At 32.4% G+C, this 26,498-nt stretch overlaps 2 protein-coding genes across 3 annotated transcripts; both read left to right on the top strand.

Annotated features, from left to right (window-relative positions):
* Nucleotides 1–8,954: 8,954 nt before the first annotated feature.
* Nucleotides 8,955–15,148, top strand: LOC145097099 (TSL-kinase interacting-like protein). The gene is made up of 8 exons (XM_079034602.1): nt 8,955–9,128; nt 10,877–11,009; nt 11,389–11,549; nt 12,428–12,672; nt 12,799–12,943; nt 13,783–14,283; nt 14,623–14,715; nt 14,820–15,148. Exons 2-8 carry the CDS (start codon nt 10,892–10,894, stop codon nt 14,871–14,873), a joined length of 1,317 nt encoding a protein of 438 aa, XP_078890728.1. The 5' UTR covers nt 8,955–9,128; nt 10,877–10,891; the 3' UTR covers nt 14,874–15,148.
* Nucleotides 15,149–18,942: 3,794 nt separating this feature from the next.
* Nucleotides 18,943–26,177, top strand: LOC145097098 (putative serine/threonine-protein kinase At1g54610). Of its 2 annotated transcripts, none has more exons than XM_079034601.1 (7): nt 18,943–19,791; nt 19,886–20,170; nt 21,992–22,309; nt 23,585–23,806; nt 23,893–23,987; nt 24,348–24,456; nt 25,420–26,177. In XM_079034601.1, the coding sequence occupies exons 1-7, from the start codon at nt 19,372–19,374 to the stop codon at nt 25,768–25,770; spliced, it is 1,800 nt and encodes a 599-aa protein (XP_078890727.1). In that variant the 5' UTR covers nt 18,943–19,371; the 3' UTR covers nt 25,771–26,177. The 2 variants fall into 2 exon arrangements, with proteins under 2 accessions (XP_078890727.1, XP_078890726.1); XM_079034600.1 differs by having other exon boundaries at nt 25,417–26,167.
* Nucleotides 26,178–26,498: the final 321 nt, after the last annotated feature.

Below are 26,498 nucleotides of genomic sequence, written 5' to 3'. Positions count from 1 at the left end.
AGAATTTAAATATACATCAAAATTAAACTATTAATCAAAATTTAAATTCCAAAACTTGAGGGCAAGTTTTGAACCATTTCAAAACATTAGGGTTTCAACTATTTAAATTTCAAAACTAAACTTTTGAGTTCAAATTTAAACTATAAAACCTAAAGGGCAAAATATGAAACTTTTCATAACACAAGGATCAAATAACAAATAATCTTAATTAACATTTAATCACATAATTATCCATATTTGATTTATTTAATGATTTCTTGCAAAACAATTTACCAATTTAATCAAAATAATTAATCAATTATCACATAAGGAAACAAATATTTTATTAATTGATAAATATCTTCAATTAGATCAAGAATATAGTCATATATATCATAAAATCGGATTTATATTGATCTAATATGATAAAGGCAGGTATCTCAAAGATAAACAACAAGAAATCCCGAAAATAGCTCCATCTGACGCTTGAACTCGCCGAGTCCACAGTGGGACTCGCCGAGTCCATCATGCAGAACCACAAAAATTGAATTTTTTCAACATACAAGGCATCAATACAATAGAAACCAATCTAGGCTCTGATACCACTGATGGGTTTTGGCTATAAGAACATCCTATGTGCTCATACAAACCCTAATGCTTGGATTTAGGTTTCTCTATTGTACATGCAAGTTATCCAAGACTATAAACCCTAATTCTAGCATTCAAGTAATCATATTAACATGAGAATAAGTTTAAGATATTACCTTGATTTTTATGTAGCAATAACAATCTCACATCCTCCTTGTATTGACTTTAGAAAGCTTAGAGTCACAAATGTCACTCCTCTAATGGTTCACAAACACCAAGAGCAAGAGGATGAGAATAAGAGAGGATGGAGGCTGCCCAAAACGTGTTCTAACCCTAGAAGAGAAGTTCCCCACATTTTTTAGCCTTAAGGGTTCTATATATAGTGAGGCTATTAGGGTTATCTAACAAGGAAACCCTAATTTGGATGCTTAAGCCCTAAGCAACCCATGGACTCCTTTAATTAAGGCCTTGGACGATTTCTTATGGGCTTCCCCATAGATTTCGTCCACTCCTTAATATAAGACAATTCATGGCCCAAATTGCAATTATCTTATAATTACAATTCCAGTCCCTTAAGTTTAATTAATCTCTTTTAGTCACAAAACTAATTACCAATTAATTATTGACTAATATTAATTAAACAATATGATTTCTCCTTTAATATATTATTCCCATAATATATTAATAAATCATATTTAATCCTTTCTCTCCATAATTCATCCTATCAAGTTGCTTTGGTGAAGGCAACCCAAAAGGACCATGCACCATCGGGTCAAGTACATACCAAAATAGTTATGGACTTAGACACTAATCCAACAATTATCTGAATACTTGCTGTCTATGCTGGATAAACGATTTTATACATGTTTTAAATGATTTAAACTGTATATGTATTTTATATCTATGATAATGTTGGGGTAAAACATGTGTAGATGTAATAGATGGAATAGATGGAATAGTTTGATGATGAGTTGAAAGATGTTATAGACCACAAGGTGAGGGTGAGAGGTGGACGATGTGAGAAGCCTTTTCCCAAACGATGGCCCCGTCATTCAGCATGGTATGGATGACAACCACAGACTATTCTAGATAGTCTAGTGGAACACTATCAGGCTCGCAACCTATATGTGTTGTGAACGATGTGTTCACCCGGTGTACTCCAAACCTTGGCGACCATGCAGACTTAGTGCCTAAACCTTGGCGATCATGCAGACTCGATGCCTAAACCCTGGCGACTATGTAAACTTAGCGCCCGTTGTGTAAACCTTGGCGATCATGCATACTTGATGCCTAACCCCTGGTGACTATGTAGACTTAGTGTCTGTTGTGTAAACCGTGGCAACGATGGACTTTGTGCTGATTCCTTAGGATGATCCTTAGGAATAAATGAACGAGGAATAGCTGATTCTTAGGGTAGATCCTTAAGATTAAAGAAGATAATGGGGATGGGTAATTGGGTTGATTGCTTAATTGTTTAAACATAATAATTATATTATTGTGGGTTGAAAACCCTATGTACTCACCAGGTTTCCCAACCTGACCCACTCAGTTTATTTATATCACATGTGTTGTTATGAAGTCACGTTACACTGAGAGATTAAGGAGATATAAATCACTAGTGATAATGAATGTAAGTTCTGTTTATGTTTATGTTTCTGTATTGACGATGAAATCCCAAATGTTTTAAAATGAATAAAAATATTTTTCTTCAGAAATGCTTTGATAACGTATTTATCGTGTTTTTCTGGGAATAAATTCCGCAACGTTTTTATTAAAAGAGGAACTCTGATTTTTATAAAGCATAAACAAAATCGGTCTTTTCTGGCCGAGAAAATGGGGATGTCACAGTTGATTTCTGGTGATATCGGTTCGGGGTTTCCACTGGCAGGTCGTTGAGGCATCCTTCTGTCATGGAACGGAAAGATGTTGAGTGCCTAAAATTTTTGTGAGTTCGTGGTCCTATAAACTAGGTGTATAGTAGGTACTTAAGTAGTTTCACATATTGACATACAACACAGAAATTTAGCGCATAGCAGATAACAACGTCATAAATAAACACATAATATTTTCCACTAATAATATCCGTACTTTGATACAAGAAAATTTGCTCGAAAGAGCATACATAAAAGTACAAAGTTCGGCAACATAACGACCCTATGAGTAGTGTAATCACTTAAACATAAAGTCGGTGGTACATAGCATAGATCATATAAGCATAATACTAAAGATGGATACGACTAATCCTAGGCATGGTGGGATGTGCCAGAGGGTGGTGCTGACGAAGTGGATGCTCCCTGAAGGCGAGCTACCTGTCACTCCGCGTCTTGGAGTCGAGTCTTCCACCTCACTTGTCTCATGTGGAACTCTCGGATAACTTCTCGTGTCTCCTGCTCCGCCCGCTCGACCCTAATCCGCATCTGGTGCATCTGATCAACGGTGTTCTGAGCCTGATCACCAGTATCCCACAATCGTCTCACCATAACTGGAAGCGCGCAATCAGTCGGTGCTCCCTCCCTCAAGTCATAGAACTCGCGTGCCATGCCAAACGGGGGTCTCTATCTGCTCCACCTCCAAATATTGATACCCCAGGGGGTGTAGGGCCAGTTGGGCCTATCCGATGAGCGGGCACCCTAATCGGGTAAGGGGGTTGATGACTTCGGACTCCGCGTCCGAATCACCGTCATCGTCATCACTGGGTTCTTCCTTGAGGTCTCCTTCAACTTCTTCTTCTTCCAGGTCTACCACTGGTTCGACAGGTCCGCCCTTGACTTCCGCTTCAGGTTCCTCTTTAGACTCCTCCTCGGGGTCTTCTTCAGGTTCCTCTTCCAGCCATCCGTTATTCCCCTGGTTAGGGAAATACGGATCTCCAGGGTGATGGAAGCCGGCCATATGGTCTGCAAGAGTGCATATAAATATACTACTATTATTCCTAAGATGTTTTAGTTGTTATATAAATTGAGTTTATGTTCTCTTTTTGGTAACAAAGGGGTACGTTTTAAGTTTACCGACCATCGCGATTTCCCCAGTGCATGTGATAGTTGTATTTCGGAGGAAATGTAGTTGATCAGGCTACATTCGCCCCTTAATACAACTGTGAACAGTCCTGGCTTAACCGAGATGTCAGGATCATCTTATTGGATTTGGTATTATGTTCATATTTCCCAAGTTACACAAGTAAGTATATTTTATTTGTTTTCTTTAGAGTTATTTAGTACCTTGCTGGGTTTATAGTTGCATATCAATGTGTGGTTAGATATGTCAGTTCACTATAAACAGAGCTCTGATACCAACCTGTCACACCCCCGAACCAGACGGCGGAAACGTCCGAGGGCTCACATGACTTAAAATGAAATATCATCATAATGAATATACATGAAACATAACATAAACATCACCATGCATTAATACATTACAACTGACATTGTTCACATCAAGTACATTGTCCAAATATTACATATTCATAGCATAAATTATTTGAGAGTTTTCAAAACATAACTTCCTAACACACTTGGTATTGTTCTTCAGCTTATCTGTTACCTGAGAATACAAGTTATTTTGAAAACGTCAATATATAAAATGTTGGTGAGTTCATAAGCAGGGTTGATATGAAAATGTTTTGTGTAGTTTATAAAACTCAGAAGATCCGATATTTTCTGAAACGACAATTGTTTATACAAAAAGTGTGAAGATCCATAGGTATATGCGTGAATGATTTCAAATCGTGTATAAATGAGAAGTTTTGCATTATAGTTATTGAAAGTACAAGAGAATAATGTTGATTCCCCGGAAAACCCGATGTTTTCCGATAACACAATATGATCGTTTTGTATTATTGTATCGTCGCATCGAATGAATATGATTTCCCCTGATTACTTAGATGGTATTGGATTTTAAGTGAGTCGTTATAACCATGCATGATAATGACTAGTTCGTCTGTCTTGGCATTCTAGTGAACGCCATAATTGATCTTAAGATTTTTTCGCCCTAGACTGGCCGAGTCTAACTGTAGCGAACAACTTAGGTGTGGGAGAGTCACCCCCGTATAGATTTATACACAAACTCTCGCTCTCCCTCCAGGAGACTTTGATTATAACTACAGACTACGACAAACACTTATTGGTGTCGCTCGTTATTACTCACTTAATCCGAATGAATTTGATTGACTTTGATTAACGACTTGATTTTTGTTTACTTGAATAGAATGTAAGCCTAACAGACGAGGAGAAGAGGGCCACGGGGTCCTACTAATCACGTATGTTATTTAAGGCTGTCGAGTACACGAAGGGCGCGTTGGCCTATTTCGCATATGATTTATTTGGACCTTACTAGCAATGTTGATGGGCCAATGAGGCCCAATAGCATGTAAAAGCCATTGAGGGTCCCTTAAGCATGTAATTGGGTCACAGGAGGCCCAATAAACATGTATTATTTATGTTAGGCCCAAAAGTCATGTTAATGGGTCACGAAGGTCCAATAAGCATGATTAGAATCTTTCAAGCCCAACAATTTGAATGTTTACTTGTTTTTGTATAGTATAGATGTCGGGAATTTTGTTTGACAATTGTTAAATCGCAAAGGCAAAAGTTTGTCGATTGTTTTATAACGATATTTAGATTTATGAAAATATATGTATATTTTTCATTCTAAATTCGTAAGTTATAATGTGGTATTTTTAACCCAAATATCTTAATAATAATAATATGATTGACTCAAAATATTGGTTTGACCTATTCAACCCTTCTTTAATAAAAATGACAATTTTAATCCATTTTTATAGAAAAATGACATTTTAGGTCCTTAAACTGTTTTTCTTTACATTTTTGCCCAAAGACTTATTTAGATAAGGTTTTCAGCCCAATGTTTACTTTTTGGCAGTTTCATCCCCTTTAGTAAAAAGATTTTCATTTATAATCCCAACTTTTCGCAACTGTTACAAATTTGACCCAAAATCCAAAAATTTACATTTTTAATCCTTTTTAGCAAAAAGGGTCATTTTGACCCCTGAAATAGATTTATTTACTTTTCTACCCACTATTTTGAGAAATTTACCATTTCAGCCCCTTAAAAATCATATTTTTTGGGCCTGTGGGCCGAAAAGCCCAAAATTTTAGCCCAATAGGCTACAATTTACCTTTTTAGTCCTTTGGAAAGCATAATGTTCATAAAAACTTCTATTTTAACTGTTTTGACCTTTTGATCCTTGTAGAAACCGTGAATGACATCTTTTTCCCCAACTTTTGTTTATTTCTCAAAAATGGTCCAATAACAAATTCTATGTTGTTGTGTGCTTATTATAAAGATTGTAGGGTAGTTTAGGGTTAATATTAAAAAACCCCTAAATTTTTAACCCGTAATTGGAAAAAACCCTAATATTTTTTTATTATTGCTATGACCACAACTTTCTCGCATAATTATCATTATAGCCCATTTAACAAGTTTCATGGTTAACTTGGTTAATTTTTTTGCAAAATCAGTCCTAAAAGTTCATATTTGGTCCCTGACGTTTGGAAGAAATTACACCACATGATTTTTTAACTTTATTTTTCGTTTTTTGTATACATTATCTATTTTCGGTTTTTTTATAAATATATACATTTTTTATTTTCTTTTTTGTATATACTTTATTTATTTTTATTTTTTAACTTTATTTTTCATCAATTTGATTTATTTACCTTTTTACCTTTTGTTTTCTATTTCATAGTGTATGTATAAAGTATATTAGAGTTTTTTTTGGTTTTTTTTTCATATTTCTTTTCGTATTATATTTTAGTTTTGTCATCTTTTTATTTTTTTCTTATTTGTTTTCCAATTATTTGTTTTTATTATTATTATTATTTTTCTTTTGTATTTTTAACTTATATGGACCGAGTATTTTGAAAATCTTCCAAATTTAAAAAACATGCACTTCCTAAGCCATTTTACAATGTAATATACAAGAAAAAACGATACTTATACATGAAATATATAATATAATTTATACATAATATATGAACTAAAAACACACATGACTATTTGGTTTTCTAAATGCTCAATTTTTACTTTGCAAATCGTTGAGTCCATTCTGCAGCTAATGCATCATGTTTACTTCTGCCTACCAAGTACAAATGAGCAATTCTTGGAATTTGAGGTTTATCTGCAACAATTGAAAAACAAAATTATCAACTTTATCAAAATTTCAGATTTTTAAAGATGCTAAAAGATTATAATATAACAATTCAGATAGGGAATTTAAGGATTAAACTATAACAAAAAGAATGAAATACATACAAGGGTTATGGTTGGTGAAGATTGATCTCAAAGCAAGTAGCACCTTTGAAATTGTTAAAGCACGACTCCGACTATTTTCTTCAAAGATATCCAAGCTAACATTGTCTGTTGAATCTACATTGCAATGATATATTCGTGTTTTGAAATACAAAAAATAAAAACAGATAAGAAAAAAAATTTAAAGATGAAAAAATTAAAATATAATACGAAAAGAAATATGAAAAAAACTAAAAAAAACCTCTAATATACTCTATATATACACTATAAAATAGAAAACAAAAGGTATAAAAGGTAAAAAAAATCAAATTGTTGAAAAATAAAGTTAAAAAAATGAAAATAAATAAAGTATATAGAAAAAGCAAATAAAAATATATATATATATTTATAAAAAAAACCTAAAATAAATAAATTATACAAAAAACGAAAAATAAAGTTAAAAAGTCATGTGGTGTAATTTTTTGCAAACCTCAAGGACTAAATTTGAACATTTTAGGACTGATTTTGCAAAAAATTTAACCAAGTTAACCATAAAACTTGTTAAGTGGGCTAGAGTAATAATTATGTGAAAAAGTTGCGGCCATATCAATAATAAAAAAAAATATTAGGGCTTTTTCCAATTACGAGTTAAAAATTTAGGGCTTTTATAATATTAACCCGGTAGTTTATCTTGACATGTTAAGTGAAATATAACCTAGATCACATATTTTTCCTTCTTGAACTATAGATCTCGAATATATTACATTTTTGGTACATATTTACCACATAAACACAAGAAGTCACACATAACGTACAAATACACATAGATCCACATATTTTACTTGTATTCTCCCCCATAAAACAAGTGAAAACCGAAAATAGAGGGGTATGAACTCACCTTGGGTTTATGGGTTCAGTTTTTGAAGAAAAGACGAAGAGGTTTTTGGTCCTAGCAACACCTTTGAGTAAATCTCGAACTTGAGATGATTATAGGAGTATGATTACCAAAAATGTTTAAGATAAGTGATCCAACATGAGAAGAGAGTTATATAATTATTGGATGTGTATAACTTACCGAGAAATGATGATGTTCTTGTGGAAATCCCCTTGATACACAAGCAACACTTCGAGATTTTTGGAGGGAGAAGGAAGAGAATACTTAAGAGTGATTAAGGAAGATGTTTGAAGAAGTTTATGTGTGTGGGTTGTGGCTCTCGGCCAAGATATCAAGAAGAGAGGAGAGAGAGAAACCTTGATGCATGTTGGATCATACAAGCTTGCATGGAAGTATGAGATGCAATTGTCTTATTATTTGTTGTGTAATATGGAGGTGACACCTCCAAAGTCAACCTCCATTTCCTTTTATATATATATATATATATATATATATATATATATATATATATATATATATATATATATATGTTGGGCCGAGAGGGAGAAATGAGAGAGGTGGTTTGGGCCTTTAGTGCTTGAGTCCGATAATATGGGCCCAATTTGGTGGTTTTCGGCCCATTGGGCCTTTTAGAGTAGTTCACGGCCCAATTCTTGCACAAAATAATGGATTTGAGTCCATCAAGGCTAATTGATCTAGACCTTAAAGCCCAGGATGTTACAACTCTCCCCCACTTGATCTAGACTTCATCTTCGAAGTCTGCTGCAACAAACAGATCCGGGTAATGCTCTCGCATCTCGGCCTCTGGCTCTCAGGCTCACCCGGAGCCCTTCCGATGCTGCCATCATACCTTTACCATATGTACTTTCTTGCTCCGTAAAACCTTCACCTTTCTCTCCAAAATAGCCACGAACCTCTCAACATAGCTCAGACGCTCATCAACCTGAATGTCATCTAATGACACAACCGCATCCTCATCCAATATGCACTTCCGTATGTGCGAAACATGGAAATTGCTATGGATATGATCGAGTTTTTCTGAATAGTCTAATATGTAGGCAACCCTGCCAACCCCGACTTGAAACTTTCAGCAAGAACCCTTTAAAAAAAAAATACTAATGATAAGTTTTGTTTTTTGTTTTTTTTTTTTTTTTGTTTTTTTGTTTTTTTTTTTGGTACGGCAATGCCAATAAGTTTATGTATTACTGTGAAGTGTGATTGTGTTTTATTTGCGAAGATAAATAGCAAAAGCGTTTGATTAGCGAGGGTCATTTGAAAATTGGTACTTTTATTCAACTTCTTGAATACACATTGAGCTCCCGCCACTTGCCAACATTCCTCCGCCCCTCGCTGTTTTTCAAACAATTCAGTTCACAGTCGTTGTCGATTGTACGATTAACAAGCCCCCGCTGGTTTATATGAGGTGCGTAAAACATTCAATGATGCACAAAACATACGAATGAATCCCTGTTTTATATGGATCTGATGTACTCAATTTACAGTTCAATTCATATTTTTTGTTCAATTTTACATACAAATTCCAGTTCTAGGTCAATCAATCGTTTGATTTGGGGAATTCGAAACCTTACTTTATTTTGATTCGATCTGATGACGAACTTTATAGTTTGATGTTCGTTGGATGATGCTAATGCTTGCTGTTCTTATCGTATGAATCAACCTCGTTGTGAACTTTTTGAGCGATTGCTGATAATTCCCTCATTTCTTATGTGTAATTCATTCAGATTGTGGTTGGTATTTAAGGTTCTAAAATAATCAATAGAGATGTATGTCCGAATATTAATTTTGAAACCCTAATTTATATAATTATGTTACTGCTCATTCTATGTGTATATATGCGATGCACATAGAGATTCAAAGCTTGGCAAGGAACTGTAAAGCCCTCCTGACAGAGAAAATATTGATTTCATGACTGTACCATGTCATCTTGTTAACATGATACATACATATGTTTTCTTTTCTACTTAAAATCAAACGGTGGAAAGAGATAGAGAAGGAGGGTAATGCAACAATTGATAAGAAAATCTTATCTGTTATTGTATGAAGTTGTGTAAACTATACTTCCTTTATGTAAAAAGGGACCACTTTCTAAAAAAATAGGAGTTGTTGCTCACTAACATAAAAGTTTTGATATATATCAAAATACCTAAGTATGTTTCGTTAAGTTCTAGGCATAAAGATGCACTAACCTATGTTGGGCAACCTTAAATGCCAAAACCCTAATGCTATCTAGTTATTTTGCCCCTAACTTGTGACTGATATTGTGAGTAGGAAAGAACATTACACCATTTAGAAAAAAATTCAAATTAGTTAGAACTTAGCAGAAGTTGCTTACACAGCAGACACCCAGTGAAATTAGATGGTTTATGATTTATAGGTCAATTGAGTTCTCAGCTCAACCAAGTAGTGGGGTGGGATGAAGTAGTGGAACTTGATCAATAAATAGAATGTACATTATTGTGATTTTTTTCAACATAATTATACATCATAATATGAGATTTCTTTGTATTGAATAGGCAACTTACATATTGCACTCTTATCAAGCTTCTTTTATTTATTTATTTTGTAATAGCACATATGCACTATTCAGTTTTTGATATTTTCATCTAGGACTATATATCCTATGACCTTTTCACTTTATGTTATCTTGATTTCTGACTGTTTTTCAGCATGTGGACATTTATTATATGCATACATATACTCATGTATCATCCACAAAATTTATAAAGTTTTTAAAGATTTCACATAGTCAATAAATCTGACGTTTCAGTACAATTAGAAATCCTTACTATCAAGTAGTAGAGCAATATAGAGCATAGACTCTCAAGTCTCAACCTTCCTTTTTGTAGCCATCTTTTACTAAATCCATTTATAAATAAAAATAATTTTTTATTTATGATAATGACAAGACAAAACAAAACAAGTTGTACCAAGTTTGACTGAGACTGGGACTGTTGTCATTTTAGACAATAAAACACATTTTTTTCCCACCTTTAGGTAAAACAAGGCAGGACAGGGTTTTGTCAGTACAAAAGACATAAATGCCCTCCTTGTCCTCAACTCCTCATAATTGAATACAAAAGCTTTATATGTTGATAATAAAGCTTGGATATCAGGATGATGAATTTATCACTTTCTAATTTCTATTTACAGCAAAACAAAGTTGCCATGAAACCAACCCTGCAGAGAAAAGGAAGTATAGCTCAAGCAGGCAAGCTCATTGGTGGGACAAATAAAGTGAAAAAGGCCACAAACAGACAAAAAAAGTCTACACAGAAAGCATCAGGTCACTCATCTTCTGCAACTTTATTCTTGAAATCTTGATTAATGATGTTGTACTTTAAGCTTCTAATGCTTTGTATATTGAATATTGCATTAGAATCAACATTAGGCATCTTACTACAATTTGTCTATTTTCTTTCACTTTACTATGTTAGTTTTCTTGATAGGGTTAGATGCAAGAAATAGCAATGAACTTTCATTGGTTTGTTTTATATAAAATTTCTACTTTTATCTCATCATATTATAACATTGTAATTTGAAAATCCACCGAATTTTAGCAAATTCCATTAAAATACAAAATAATTTTTCAATGTATGCAATGAAAGTACACTGCTATCTGTTGATAATATGATCATGTGTTTAACCTTTTAGTACTGATACAGAAGTGCTCAGTCAGCAGCTTTCAGTAAGTGAAGCATCTACAGAAACTAGAAAAGAAGTAACAACATTGGAATTGAAGAGTGGAAAAGTTGTTGATCCTTCAACAAAAATTAAGCTGCAGCTTTTTCCAGTTGATGAAGTTACTCGAATAGGGTTAGAGAAGGTGAGTTTAGGGTGTTTGGTTTGCTGGAATTGGAATTCAATTCCATTCCATTACAGAACTGTATTCCATTCAACTTCACAAAATCCATGGATTTCAACTTTCCATCCTAAAATTAAAATCCATGGCATTCCAAGCATTTTCTTCTTGTTAAAAATATACAAATACCCTTCTTTTAAAAGTATGTATTTTGAATGTTAATAATTTGTTTTTTTGGGTTTTATGCAGAAAAGTCCCATTATTTTGGGAAATTTTTTGATAAAGTTATAATTTTTCTTGAATAGAAAAGTCCTGATTATTTAATATTTTGCCAAATTAATGAAAAAGTCATTATTTTTATTTTAACAGGAAATGACAGATTACTGTGTAAAATTAAATAATCTGGACTTTTCTTTTCAAAAAAATAATAATTTAGGACTTTATCAAATTTTTTCCCAAAATAATGAGATTTTTCTGCATAAAACCCTTTGTTTTTAACTGAAGTTAGTTTCTAGAATAAATATTTTCATTTCCATCTTAATACGTATAATTTTTTTTCTTCTAAAAATAGCTTTAAAAAAGTTTCGTGAGCAAGAAACACAAAAAGGCAATGTAATATGTATTTTAGAAGTTATTTTCAATCACAAATATTTATGAAGCAAATAATAAATTTCAAAAAACAAATAAAGGGAAATTTCTATGATTTGCCATTATTTGTTTTCCAAATTCTTGAACAGATTTAAAAGGATTGGAATTCAATTCCATTCCAAATGCATCCCAGATTTCAATTCCTTCAAATTACAACTTCTTTACTAGATTTCAATTCTTTCCAAAACATTCTACAAACCAAATGCCAATTGAACTATTTATATTTATGTCAATAATACAAAACATTTCTACAGGATGCTCTTAATCCATTCCTTGAACTCACACTAAGAGCTAGAAAGAAGATATCATCTGTTATCAACCACATCCATACAAAATGGGGTGCTTCAAGCATAGCCATAGGGGAACCCATGCTTTTACCTTATGAATCACACCTCAGACAACACACATCTATTCCTAGAAAATGGACATCAAAGGACACTGCTATTACTGCTGGAGATGTTTACACAGCTCTAGAAACTCCTCCTGTATTCCGCTTAAGGTTTGACCTTAATTCCCTTTCCACTGCTAGCGTCTCATTCTCATACGTTGGAATTGGAATCGCTTATTCCATTTGAACTTTGTAGTTTTAAAAATAACTGAAAAAACAATGTTTCATTTTTTGTAGCTATGGCTGGTTCTCTGATGGTGAGTCTTCAAGGATTTCTCCACAAAATTGTGTAACATCTGAAACCATTCAGAAACAGATTGAGACTACAGAAGAAAGGAAGCTTCTAGAAGCAACAGCTGAAATAGATGATACTCAGCATGTGGTAAATATTCCTTTCTATCATTACCCTTCCCCTTTAGGCCCCATTTTTATGCTCTTGCTTGAGTTTTTGTCTGTGTAAAAGACGTGAATACCCTCCTCCTCATCTTCATCATGTGAATTAGCCCTAAAAAGCTTGTCCAATTAAATGTGTATTTATTAGGAGTGTTCATTTGGATGGATCGGTTTAATCCGATCCGATCAAGTGAATCCAAATTAATTTTGGTTTTCAAAACATAGATCCAAATAGTCCAAACTAAATTCAAATCCGATCCGATCCAACCAAATTATAATTCGGTTGGATTGGTTTTTTACAATTCGGTTTTCAAGAATCAAGACATTTCAACAAATATATAACTTTAGTATTAACTTACTCTATAATATAAACTAAAAAATATTGTTTAATTAGTTGTGAACTAAAACTTATAAATAACTATCAAGAAAAATATATTATAGTTTACTATTTTATAGACAATTTTTTTTGATAAGAAATACATATTAAAATATTATAATAGATGAAAAATTTTAATATATTAAAAGAATAATTTAGTAAGTTTATAATTTATTAAAGATATATATTAAAAGGAACAAAATAATAAATTGTAATTCGGTTTTTTTGGACTATTCAGTTTTTATTTTATAAACCAAAACCAATCCGAAATCCAAAATAATAATTCGGTTTTGCTAAAAACCAATCCAAAAATCCGAATATCCGAACCAAATAGTCCGATCCAAATTGTCCAATTGGACAATTCGGTTTTATCCAAATAGTGAACAGTCCTAGTATTTATACAACAATGTTTCACCTTTTTTTTTTTCTCTTGATTTTTTTTGTGTGAACAGGATGAAAAAGTCAACATGGGTCAAAGCCATGAACGGTCAACATCACCATGGGATGATGAGTTAACCAATTTGAGCATAGGTGGACTTGTATCCGAACACTCGGTGCCTCAAAAGACTTCTCTAATCACCGATATAAGCATTGGTGGGCTTCTATCAGAAGCATCATTACAAGGAAAAATACAACCACAACCACAATTTAAATGGGATGATAGTTTAACTGCTTTAAGCATTGGTGGACTTTTATCAGAAGCATCTTTACAAGCCAAGATGAATAAATTTGATCCAAAATCATTCATTTCTGATTCTTTCGATGCCATCATCTCTTCACAACAAATGAAAAACGATCCTCAACCTCAACTCTCAATATTGGATGCTGAACAGACTTGTAATGCCTTTTCCTTCCGCAAATTCTCCTCATCTACCAAAAATGTTCGTGTCAGTGTTGCTAGAGCTACTCATGATTCTAATTCAAATTCCTTCAAATTCCCCGGTCTTCTAGAGGTTTCCTTTTTTTTTTTCCCCTTCATTGACATCAGTGCCAATCCAATGCAAGCCAAACACTCTACAAGGCCGTGCATAATAAACAGCCTTGTACTGTGTTTGGCGTACAAGGCCGTGCATAATAGACGGCCTTGTACCGTGTTTGGCGTCTGGTTATCAGACCGACAGACGCCAAACACAATACAAAATTTAAATTCTTTTTGTCCCGCCCAAAGAGGTGGGACAAAGACTCGCTTTCAATCTCTTGTATGTGCAAAAGATGGAAATGACCAAAATAGCCCTAGAAAGGTTGTGGAATCAATCACCTGTGTGACATGAATTAGTTATCTTTGTATATAGGGGGACAGGCAAGCTGCGAATGCTGAAGATACTTCTGGTCCCCAACAATATAATGAAGACAGCAGAAGCCTTGGGCTAAGAGGCATAAACTGGGTATATAATTTTATTTATTACTATTCTTATTTTAATAGATGATGTCATAATACCACCCATATAGCATTTTTAGCTAATCTTGTGATTTTACTTTATTGGTACAGAATGAGTCTTTAGGTCCCTTTGATCTTGGCAACTCAATGCCTTGGAAGATTTGAGTAAGTTCGTATAGAATATGGATAGCCAGCAAAAAGTTGCATCAAATTTAGGTAAATTTAAAATGTATAAAATTGATTCATGGGACTTTTATACAACTTTCTTAGAATCATTTTGGAGTGGATTTCTATAAGTTTTTAGTTTTTTAGTAGATGTTATTTTGGGACTACAATACGTATCAAATCCTTTTTGATATACAAATGGACTTATAGAGTTTGGAAACACTAGTACTACTTCTAGTAGTGATTTCTTCTCATTATTCCTGCCAATTTTTACATTTCATATTTTATGGTGGGTTTGGTTATCAAATAGATGAAATTCATTTTCAAATTTCATATGTGATGGATTCTTAGCACTTATGGTCTTGATCTAGATTGGGATTTATTCTCAACAATACTTGTATTATTGACATTATTATGATGTGGGTAGTACTTTAACAGAGCAAATTACGAAGGCAATTAAAATATCAAAATGTAGATGTTTTATTGTTTGTATAACAATAATTATGTCAATTTTATGATTTTATTATGAGCACGTAAACATTAAGATATACTTTGTGATTGGTTGGTAATAATGGTGGATTGTAAGATAAACATTAAGATATATTTTGTGATTGGTTGGTAATAATGGTGGATTGTAAGATATCAGATTGTTTCATTGATAAACAGTGAGGTTAAACCTCATATAAATAGGGTTACATAAGATACCTAATCTAAATCCTAAAAGGCTTGGGCCTAAACCCTAATCACTAATATCCCCTGCAAAACTAGAAAAACAAAAACATAAAACATAACATAAATGAAGATAATGACAACGGCGGTGACAGAGCTCTAATGATGACGGTTAACAACTACTTGTCGGAGAAGGAGAGCGAAGAAGCGACGGCCAACATCGGTTCCTTTGTATAAGAAGAGAGGAGCGGCGGCGACAATAACGATCATGCAACGGTGGCAGATGGGTTCGAAGAAAGGCAGCGAGAGAGAAAGAGGGCTCGAGCTGCGACGGACGGAACCAAGTTTGGCGAGATCGGCAACTGCAGTGTTGATAGAGAAAGAAACGACTACATATGCCCTGCAGAGAAGGTGCCATCGGAGATAGACAGCCACAACATCCGAAGGGGCTGAATCGGAAAAGAGATTTGATGAAGTGGCTAGCCGAGGAGGAGGCGGAAGGTGAATAGGCAGAAGTAGACGAGTTAGTAGAATAAGTCGATGAAAGGACTCTGGTTTGGTGCCATTCGACTGTTTTATTATTTAGGCGGAGAAGAGAAGAAACGGAAAAATAAGAAACATAATAATGACATCTCCGAAGACTATTAAAGAAGGTCGTCGGAGGTCGGAGGTGGAGGGCGACGACTACGAGCTGTGGTCAGAAGTAAGGTTTTAACCTAGAGCTCTGATACCATGTAAGATAATAGATTGTTTCATTGATAAATATGTTAAACATGATATAAATAGGGTTACATAAAAAACCTATTCTTAACCATAAAGGGCTTGGGCCTAAACCCTAATCACTAAGGTAGTGTTTGTTTTTTGTCTACAGATCTGCGTAACCTCTTCTGTCTGCGCAGCACAGACCACGCACAAACATTAACCTTCATAGACTGTTTGTTTTTTTGAAGACTGCATACCTAAAAATGTCTGCGCGCCCTCTTCTTGGCGCAAATGCGGACCAGAGTCTTCTAACATCTTCAGACATCTTCTAGCCTTAAAAAACATATACATCTTTATTTTTTTTAAGGTTTTTTTTTTAATTTATAATTTTTCTAACTTTCTTAATGATAAACAATTTGAAAAAAAAATTACAAAACTTAAAATAAAACGTTCGACGATACAAACATGATATTTCTGACAAATTTATAAATAGAGATTTATCACAATAATAGTCGTTGAAGTTGTTTATATAAATATGAAAAAAAATCATAATATATTCTTATATTTTTTTGCCAAAATTTATAAAACATTATTTAATACATTATCATCAATTTCTTGAGAAAATAGTTGTGGTACGTTTTTAATGAATTTAATTGAAAAAATCGAAGTTTATTTCCATCCATTTATGTATCAAATTCTTTGATCACTAATTATAATGTTTAGTTATAACTTTGCAACCAAAGTTGTTGGTTTTTATCAAATATATACGTTAATTCATACCATTTTTATTTTTATTTTTTATACAATAATATATAAAAGTTGATCTAGATTCGTTAATTATTTATAACAAAGTCATAAAAATATTAAAAAATCATTTTGAAGTTTAAAAAAATCAGTTTATTTAGATTTCAGTTTATTTTAGTAGCTCACAGATGTTAAAAAAAACAAAGTCTTCTTTTTTCAGACTGCAGACGTTTGGTCCACCTCTTCTATTGCAGAGGTCTATAGATATGGTTCACAGATTGCAGACATTTTGCCTCAGAAAAAACAAACAGCACCTAACATGGATAATACTTTTTTTATTAACAAGACAAGTTACAAAACCGAACAGATTGTAATTACAAAATCAAAAATCGAACAGATCGTGAGTAATTACAAAATCAAAACTGATGTTATCACTTTTTTATTATATTCATTGTCTTATCAGTTTAATTTTATGTGTTTTAAATTTTGCTGTGTTAGATAATTGTTGGTAAAGTTTGAAAACACATGTTTGTAATTTGAAATTTTGTAATATTTTAATGAAAGAAAAATCTTGGAAACGAGGGGATCCTCATTTCCCATTGGGGATGATGATAGGGTTGATTTTTTTCCCCTTATTAGGTTATGATAGACATCGGTAATTTGTTACCGTTAGCATGTGGGGAAGATGGAAGGAGTTTAGTTTTATTCTATTTTTGTTAAAAGGTTCAAATATTAATATATTAACAAAAAGGTTAAAGTATTAGTATATTGATAAACTAACAACATCTGAAATTAAATTTAATAAAAGTAAGTCATTTTTTGGTATATGGGCAAAAAAAAAACTACACTACTTGTTAGACTTGTTACCAATCCGTTTAGACATAGTTGATTAGCTAAATATGAGGGTCAATATTGAAATGTTACTTGTTTTTTCAATTTTATGGTGAGAAGCCAAAAAAATGTAGTCCGGAATGTGAAATCTTAAATCGGAATACAAATAACTACAATAGTCCGAAATGACATTGGATATTTAAAACGGAAACCATAGAATGCTCTTTCAAGTCTTAGATACCTTGAAGAGATAGTTTTATGGTGTCAGAAGCCAAAAAAATGTAGTTTGAAATATGAAACTCTAACCGAAAATATAAATAATGAGTCTGGAATGACACTGATTTTTCGAAGCGAAAACCATAAAATGCTCTTTTTAGCCTTATATAACTTTGCAAACTAGTAGTAGGGTCTTAACATGTATATGTTTATTCCCTTGTATTTAGCTGACCTTTCAATATCTTCAAAATGAGTTGTTTAATTCTTAAATACAACAAGTTGTTCGGAACATGATGAACAACAAGCGATGAACAACAAATAGTCAGAATGTTGTACTTCAAAATGTTGTCGAAGATTACTTTTTTTTTAAAGAAAAGTAAAAGATTAAACTAACTTTTATTTCAACATGATGATATGTACGACACTTCTTTTGAACATGTCTCGCAAACATAATCTTGGTGCAATTATTATTGGTAAGTTACAACGACTAACATGTGAGAATCTAACCAACAATTATGCTTTGATAGGTGGCTGGATATTCAAGCCGGCACAGAAGAAAGATCCTTTGTTTATGCATTATGTGTACATATAACCAAATACATTACAATTTGCAAAATATAAACCTCAAATTATAACGAAATATAATATTCCGAAACATTCACTAAAATAATAAAATGAAAGATATAAATAAATACATAAGGGTATCACAATTATTTCAAGTATAATAGGGACTAAACCAGGAGCATACCAAACCATAAGGATGGTCAAATTTAAAAAAAAAATTAGGTACTAAACATAAACATGTACATTAACCCAAACCACAAGGACTATTAGTATAATTTACTCAACATATTATTATTATAATTTATAGATATAGATATTCTCATATTTGAAAACAGCAGGTACCGGTATTGAGGCAGATGGTGAGGATCTCAATTCTCAAACGGTTTCGGGATGATGACAGCTTTCTGCGCCCGCCAAATCCAAAGAAGAATTTGTTCCCTAGCACTCAAAACCCCCCTCGTAATCACAGCCCCAAATCCGATCCCAACGTCAATGGATTCCGTTTCTCGTCCTTTTCCCCATCAGCCGGCCTATCCATCATCAACCCATTGTCTTTTCCTTCGATTCTTCTATCCAATACTAACTTCACCCAAGCTAGTGTGTTCCCATTTTGCCAATCATCATCATTATCCTTGTCTTCTCACAATCTTGCTTTTACACGCCACCTTATGTTCATAGCATTGTTGTTTGTTCAGCAGCGGCATCAATGATGCCTTGAGAAGTCAGTGTTTAGTGCTCTTCACGTACTCGGTACTCCAAAAAAATCCCACGTATGGGTTGCGTTCAGGGAAAGCCCTCACCAACTTATAATCGCCAACAGTCTCGTGGTGGTGGCGGCGGCGGCCTCCATAAGTTGAAAGCTGATAATGGGTATGTTACAGGCGGAATTGGGGGAAAACCCAATGCTGCACAGAAACCGTTTGTTGAAATGCCTGTGAAGCAGAATAGTGTAAAGAAGAACAATAATCAAGTTGATGATGGTAATACGAGGAAGGAAGGAGGAGGTCAGAATGATATGAAGATTAATCGAGAAGGAATTGGGAATGTTTCTCAGAGAATTGTTGTTGGTAAGAAGATTGGTTCAGACGATTTAATTGATGGATGGCCTAAATGGCTTGTTGATAATATTCCAAGAGAAGTTTTGGCTAATCTGGCATCTAAAACCGCTGATTCTTATGATAAGCTTGCTAAGGTAAGTACATAATCTTGACTAAATCGTTTCAAATATGTATTCTTTTCATGATTCATGTTCATTATCAAAATATTTCTTTGTGTTGTGATTGTAGATAGGCCATGGAACATATAGCAATGTCTATAAAGCTCGAGATAGGGACACAGGAAAGATTGTTGCTTTAAAGAAAGTTCGTTTTGACACATCAGAGCCAGAAAGTGTGAAGTTTATGGCAAGAGAAATTATCATTTTACAGAAACTAGATCATCCAAATATTATCAAACTTGAAGGTCTTGCAACATCTAGAATGCAATATAGTCTTTATCTAGTCTTTGAGTACATGCTATCAGACTTAACCAGAGTTATTTCTCGTCCAGAAGGAAGGTTAACAGAACCACAGGTCAACCTTTAACACTTTCATCCTATTAAAACATTGTAATTTGAAAAATCTATCCATTTATAGCAAAGTTATACATATACAAAACAATTTTCATTGCTATAATTGGATTTATTTTTCAAACTAGTTGTGAGACCCGTGTTGATTAAAAAAGGTTAAGAGATAATGCACTAACAGGGGAACATAGTTTAGATTGTGTATGTATTTAGTCACTTATGTTTATTTTTGTACATATTTAGTCATTTATGTTTTTTTTGTACATGCTTAGTCACTTATGTTTTATATTTTGTACACATATGACCATTAACCGTGATTGTCAGATGTGTACCAAATAAAAAAACATAAGTGACTAAATATGTACAAAAAACATAAATGACTAAATGTATACAAAAATAAACATAAGTGACTAAATATGTACACACTCTAAACTATGTTACCCTTTTAGTGCATTATCCCAAAGGTTAAATATGAAGGTGTAAACATTAAGCATGTTTAAAGTGAAATTTTGAAATAAATACGATAGAAATGATGAATAAATAAGTACTTTAATCTATACAAAAAAAAAACTATTGACATATTTTAAAGAAGTGTCCTGAATCATAAATTTCTGAAGACTTTTTTGAATTTGGGAAGGGACAACTGCAATAAAGTCCTCACATATTGACCTCATAATCGATTTAGTCTTTATATCTTTTTTTTATTCAATTAAGTTCCAAAAACCGGTAATCATATTCAATTTAACCCTTTTACCAGGTCAACAGGTCATCCAACTTTCAAAAATTACATTTTTGGCCCAGATTTCAAAATTTACACTTTTGGCCCATATTTAAATTTTATTACAAATTTGGTCCGAAATTTACCTTTTTGGCCTAAATTTTAGAATTTTGTTATGAATTCATCCTAACTTAGTTGTTTTTACAACTTTTTTTCTCAAAATTTTGTTTTCAATATGTTTTTTCTTTATAAAATCATATTTATAAAAAAAAAACATATTTTCACATAAAAAATCTTATATTTTCTATATAAGAACTTAAATTTTTTTTTTGTATATGAAATACCTATCTATAAAATAGTTATTAAGTACATAAATATATATAAATCCGTTTTTATAAAAAAAATGTATACATATATGTATTTTACAAAAACAAAATGCATACGCACACCTATTTTATTATAAATACATTTGTATGCAAACACATATTTATACAAAAATATATGCAAACACCTATTTCATAGTAAACGTATACATTTTTATTGTAAAAACATATTTATATGTGCCCAAATAAGTGTTTGTACACATTTCTTTTGTAAAAACATATATATATATATATATATATATATATATATTTCCTTTGTTTATTGTTTATGTAAAAGTGAATCAATTATTGAATTTATAAGGAAATTGAGTCAATTACTGGGTTTTTGAAATTAAAAGACATGTATCACATAAACAATAAACAAAGGAAATAATAAAAAGGCAAAAAACCCATAAAATGCATGTGGAAAAAATCTAATTGAAAATAACCATAAAATGACATGTGCCAAAAAAGATCCTCATTTATCAGTATAGATAACAATATTGTAACAGGAAAAAAAATCGAAAGCACACTGCTATAAATGGTCAAATGGACAACTTCCTTCAAAATAAACGCCTTAATAAGAAAAAAAAAATGAGAAAAAAACCACAATGCTGTAATATAAAGAAAATGGAAGTAGTATAATACAATAAACACAAACAAATGGATGTTTGTTGCTATTTCTAATACATTCCCAAAGAACTTTTGTTACAGAATTTGATTTATTTTGTAAAAAAAAAAAAAACAGGTGAAGTGCTATATGCAGCAGTTGCTCTCTGGTCTTGAACACTGTCACGAAAGAGGGATTTTACACAGGGACATTAAAGGATCAAACTTGTTGATAGACAAAAATGGAAAGCTGAAAATAGCGGATTTTGGGCTTGCAAATTACTACAATCCAAAACAAAAAAAACCTCTGACAAGCCGAGTTGTGACACTTTGGTATAGAGCTCCAGAATTGCTGTTAGGCACTACAGATTATGGAGTTGGAATTGATCTTTGGAGCACTGGATGCCTATTGGCTGAAATGTTTGTTGGTAGGCCCATTATGCCAGGAAGAACAGAGGTTACTACTTCCTACAACTTTTCTTTTTCACAAAAAAATAAAAAATAAATATCCAACCTGAAAGTTAGGACTTGATGTTGAAAACTCAAAACTGTTTCCCTGACTTTATCTGTTAAGTCGTTCTTTTTGCTTAGCTTTACCTGAAATTTTTGACGATATGTTTATTCATTTTTCTGATTTGGATAAATGGTTTTTTTTTTGGGTTAATCTTATGAAAAACTTTATATTTTGTGTTTTTTTTACAGATTAAACCTTGATTTTGTTTGTTTCATGAAAAGACCTTGCATTTTTTCTGGATTAAACCTCAAATTCATTTTTTGCCTAAAAAAGTGCTTGTATTTTTTCGTTTTTTTCTGAAAAAGCCCTCAACAATGTATTTTTTTTTTTCTGAAAAAACTCTCAACCTTCTAAATGCTTCCAAATAAACCCTCAACCTTTTTAGTTTTTCTCGAAAAACCCTCACATTTTACAAATTTTTTTGGAATAAAATGACTAAAAGGGACAGATTGGAAAAAATGATAAAATACAAGGTCTTTTTCACGCAAAAATAAATAAATTTGAGGTTTAATCTGTAAAAACACAAAATATAAGGTCTTTTTTGAGATTAACCCTTTTTTACGACTTGGCCTTTTTAGCCATTTTTTCCCAAAAAAAGCAGTAAAGTGTGAGGTTTTTTTTTTCAGGAAAAACTAAAAAATTGAGGATTTATTTGGACACATTTAGAAGGTTGAGGGTTTTTTTTTTTTTGAAAAAAATGAAAAAAATAAGGTCTTTTTCATGATAAAAATAAAGATAAGGTTTAATCCGGAAAAAACACAAAATATAAGGTCTTTTTAAAAAAATATTTGAGTTTGGAGAATCGGTAGCAAAAAGCAAATCGGGGCAAATTTGTAAAATTTTAGGACTTAACGAGGAAAGTCAGGGAAACCCTTTGTTTATTCAGGCGTTATTTCATATTAAGTACATAAGAAACACCCATATTCTACTTTGTCCTCATTAAGTCAAAAACAATTTTTTTTTTTTAAGTGCTATGCTGATAAAATGTTGTCTGAAAAATATATATATATATATATATATATATATATATATATATATATATATATATATATATATATATATATATATATATATTATAAAAGTTAATGTGAAAAGCCTCTTTTTCCTGGCTTTCTCTATTAAGTTGTTCTTTATGCATTAAAAAAAAAAAAAGAATCACGTTCCCATTAACTCCAATAAATAAAAAAGAAACAGTAGGCTAAATACTTATGTTTACAGGTTGAGCAGCTTCACCGGATCTTTAAGCTTTGTGGGTCCCCTCATGAAGACTACTGGAAAAAAATCAAGCCACCAACAACCTTCAGACCTCCACAAAACTATGTTCCAAGTTTTCAAGAAGCTTTCACAAATTTTCCCTCTTCTTCTTTTGGCCTCTTGACCACACTTCTAGCTTTGGACCCCGAATCCCGTGGAACTTCCACTTCTGCCCTCCAAGACAATGTCAGTTTAAAAAAAAAACATATTTTACTTTCACGTGGGTCCCGTTTGATTGTGGTTTTTAACTTTTTTTACTTGATGTTTGACAGTTTTTCTCTTCAAGTCCATTGGCATGCGACCTCTCGGGTTTGCCTGTTGTAAACAAAGACGAGGATGTCCCAATACAATTCCATGATGGAAAGAAGTATGTAATGTTTGATGTTTCCCTTTTGTGATTTTTACATGTGATTTATGCAAAAGACGTTAATGCCCTCCCTCAACCTCTTTGTCAAATAAATAGCCATAGAAATCTTGTCCGGTTGTGGGATGAGACTGGACAAGCTTTCTAGGGCTACGTTGAGGGCGTTTACGTCTTTTGTGCAGACGAGAGATCGAGAACGAGTCTCTGTCCCACCTTTCAGGGTGGGACAAAAAATTCAAATTTCAAATTTCTGCTCTCTTTTTATTTATTTATTTATGTGTAACAAATGGAGCCTTAATACGGTTATTTTCGTATTCATGGGACAAGAAACCAATGATATTTGTGTATTTTTTTTAAAAAAAGGAATAGAACTTTAAAAACCAAGCAACGAACGAGGATAGCTCGGAAGGGTCACGCAAGAAACGTTTCCATTTCTGAACTCTCGACCGAATATTCCGAATCATCTAAAGAGGTATCTGTGTATATCTATATCTATATCCATATCTATATTTATATATATCTAACTTATGGTGTTAAACTAAATAAATATACAACGTCTATTTTTAAAATAATTAAAAAAATTTAATTATGATGTTGTATGTAAAACCTAAATCGAATTATCACATATTGGAAATTTTATAATAAGTAATTTATAGATTTATTAATAATAATAACAATCGTTAAAAAAAATTGAAATCGAAGCTTACATAAAATTAATAATGACGTAACATTCAAGACAAATGGTTGATATTTGAAACAGCCATCATGCGTGGAATTAAAAATTGACGAAAAAAATGAATCATTTATAATTAAATTTAAAAATAGCATTAAATCGAAAATGATATACACTGTTACTCACGCAATACACGGGTACAACCCATTGAGATCATGTGGTTTATTTTAAACCATATAAATATTAATTTTATTTTGTGAATCGCAATCAATCATTATATAACTATCAGCTTTTCAACTTCCAACCTTGACTTTTCTCTTAACATACATATGGTTAAGATAAGGACAATGTTTTGTACAAACTTTTTAATATGCTATGACAATTATTATTTTACTTCTAGAGCCAGGTTCTTCTGAGAACCCAAAGATTTATAAGAACTTGCGAACTCATAATCACCTTATTATTTTTCAACACCAAAAACACAAATTTTCTTAAAATGGTGCGTGTAAGCCATACCTAGGCTAAAAAAAAGATTTGATGATTTTTTTTTTGTTTTTTTTGTATGACTACTGATGAGCACAATCAGCAGATCAATATGATAACATTTTGTCATTTCAATAAGCTATTCTTTCCTTAAAGCAGACTTCTTATGTCAAACAAACCAATTCGAAAATCGAAGATCAATATGAAATTGACTAAAATATTCAACTTTTCTTTTTTAATAATTGAGTTTCATAACATTTTCCTTTCAATACACAGCAGGAGAAACATGTAGACAAGAACTCGGTAACCCAAGAACAAGAAACAGGTCAAAGCACAAGTAGCAACACATCAAGCAAGAGAACAAACTTAACAATGGAACCCTCCCCACCATTTACTTTAGCATTCGATTCAAATCCACCCAATAATAATCGGGCAGCAAGAACCGAAGCTCACCCAAATGCTTTAAAAAATATTAAAAACTTCCCCCTTCTACTTGCATCCATCACACAAACCGTTAATAATATGGAAGAGAATCGAAATGGTCTCAATCGTCGATCCATGTCTAATGTCGATTTTCGACATTTGGATATTGAGAAGATATCAAAGCTTTTTAATTTAGATGATCATTAGGGTTTTTTTGTGGGATAATTCTTTTCTATTTTTTCTGTTGTGGTACTTTATATATGTTTTTCTTGGGTTTGTTTTATAAATGAACTATAAAACCAATAAAACCAAATCATTGTTCATGTGATTAAGTGGTTTTCTTTTTCTATGTAAAATTGTTGTATGATTGTATCTTTGGTACATTTTCTTTGTAACATAAAACACACACTATCGGGCCAGTCCAAAGTCGGGGCCCGGTCGACAAGGTTCGGAAAAGGCCAAGTCCGGTCAACCCGGGTTTGAAACATTGGAGTGATAATGGGTAAAGGCTTTATCTTGTCCGATTAATTTAAATAAACGGTTTGAGTTTATTAATGTTATAAATTACAATTAATATATTGTTTATATTTACGATTATAAATCTTATAGTCCTGCATAAGTGGCGTAGTTGTAAGAAGGCGACAAGTTATTAATGCATATCATTTTCTTTTTGTTTCGTGGAAATTGTGATTTACCTTTTTTCATGTTACTGATTAGAAATGGGGACCTTAGAATCACACGATAAATATACAAACGTAAAACTTTAGTATTTATAATAAAAAACGTAATAGATAGAATTATAAAAATTTCAATCATTGCATTGTAAAAAGAGATTCCAAATCTATTCGATCAAAAAGTGGTCCGGTTTTTGTCGAACCCGATTCAAGAAACCCATTGATAAAGCTAGGTTGAGGAGAAGTCCTATATGAAAAATT

Source organism: Lactuca serriola, chromosome 4 (assembly GCF_051521515.1).
Source record: "Lactuca serriola cultivar US96UC23 chromosome 4, Lser_US96UC23_V15, whole genome shotgun sequence".
Lineage (NCBI taxonomy): Eukaryota > Viridiplantae > Streptophyta > Magnoliopsida > Asterales > Asteraceae > Lactuca > Lactuca serriola.
Note: the sequence above shows the minus strand (reverse complement) of the source record. Positions and strands in the feature narration are given on the sequence as shown.

What these genes read in the sequence shown, in the direction of transcription:
- LOC145097099 (XM_079034602.1), top strand. Translation starts at nt 10,892, where the DNA reads ATGAAACCAACCCTGCAGAGAAAAGGAAGTATAGCTCAAGCAGGCAAG. An exon ending in CTCGAATAGGGTTAGAGAAG is followed by an intron (nt 11,550 to 12,427) that starts GTGAGTTTAGGG and finishes ACATTTCTACAG; the next exon opens with GATGCTCTTAATCCATTCCT. An exon ending in TAGATGATACTCAGCATGTG is followed by an intron (nt 12,944 to 13,782) that starts GTAAATATTCCT and finishes TTGTGTGAACAG; the next exon opens with GATGAAAAAGTCAACATGGG.
- LOC145097098 (XM_079034600.1), top strand. Translation starts at nt 19,372, where the DNA reads ATGGGTTGCGTTCAGGGAAAGCCCTCACCAACTTATAATCGCCAACAG. An exon ending in CTTCTGCCCTCCAAGACAAT is followed by an intron (nt 23,807 to 23,892) that starts GTCAGTTTAAAA and finishes GATGTTTGACAG; the next exon opens with TTTTTCTCTTCAAGTCCATT. An exon ending in ATTCCGAATCATCTAAAGAG is followed by an intron (nt 24,457 to 25,416) that starts GTATCTGTGTAT and finishes TTCAATACACAG; the next exon opens with CAGGAGAAACATGTAGACAA.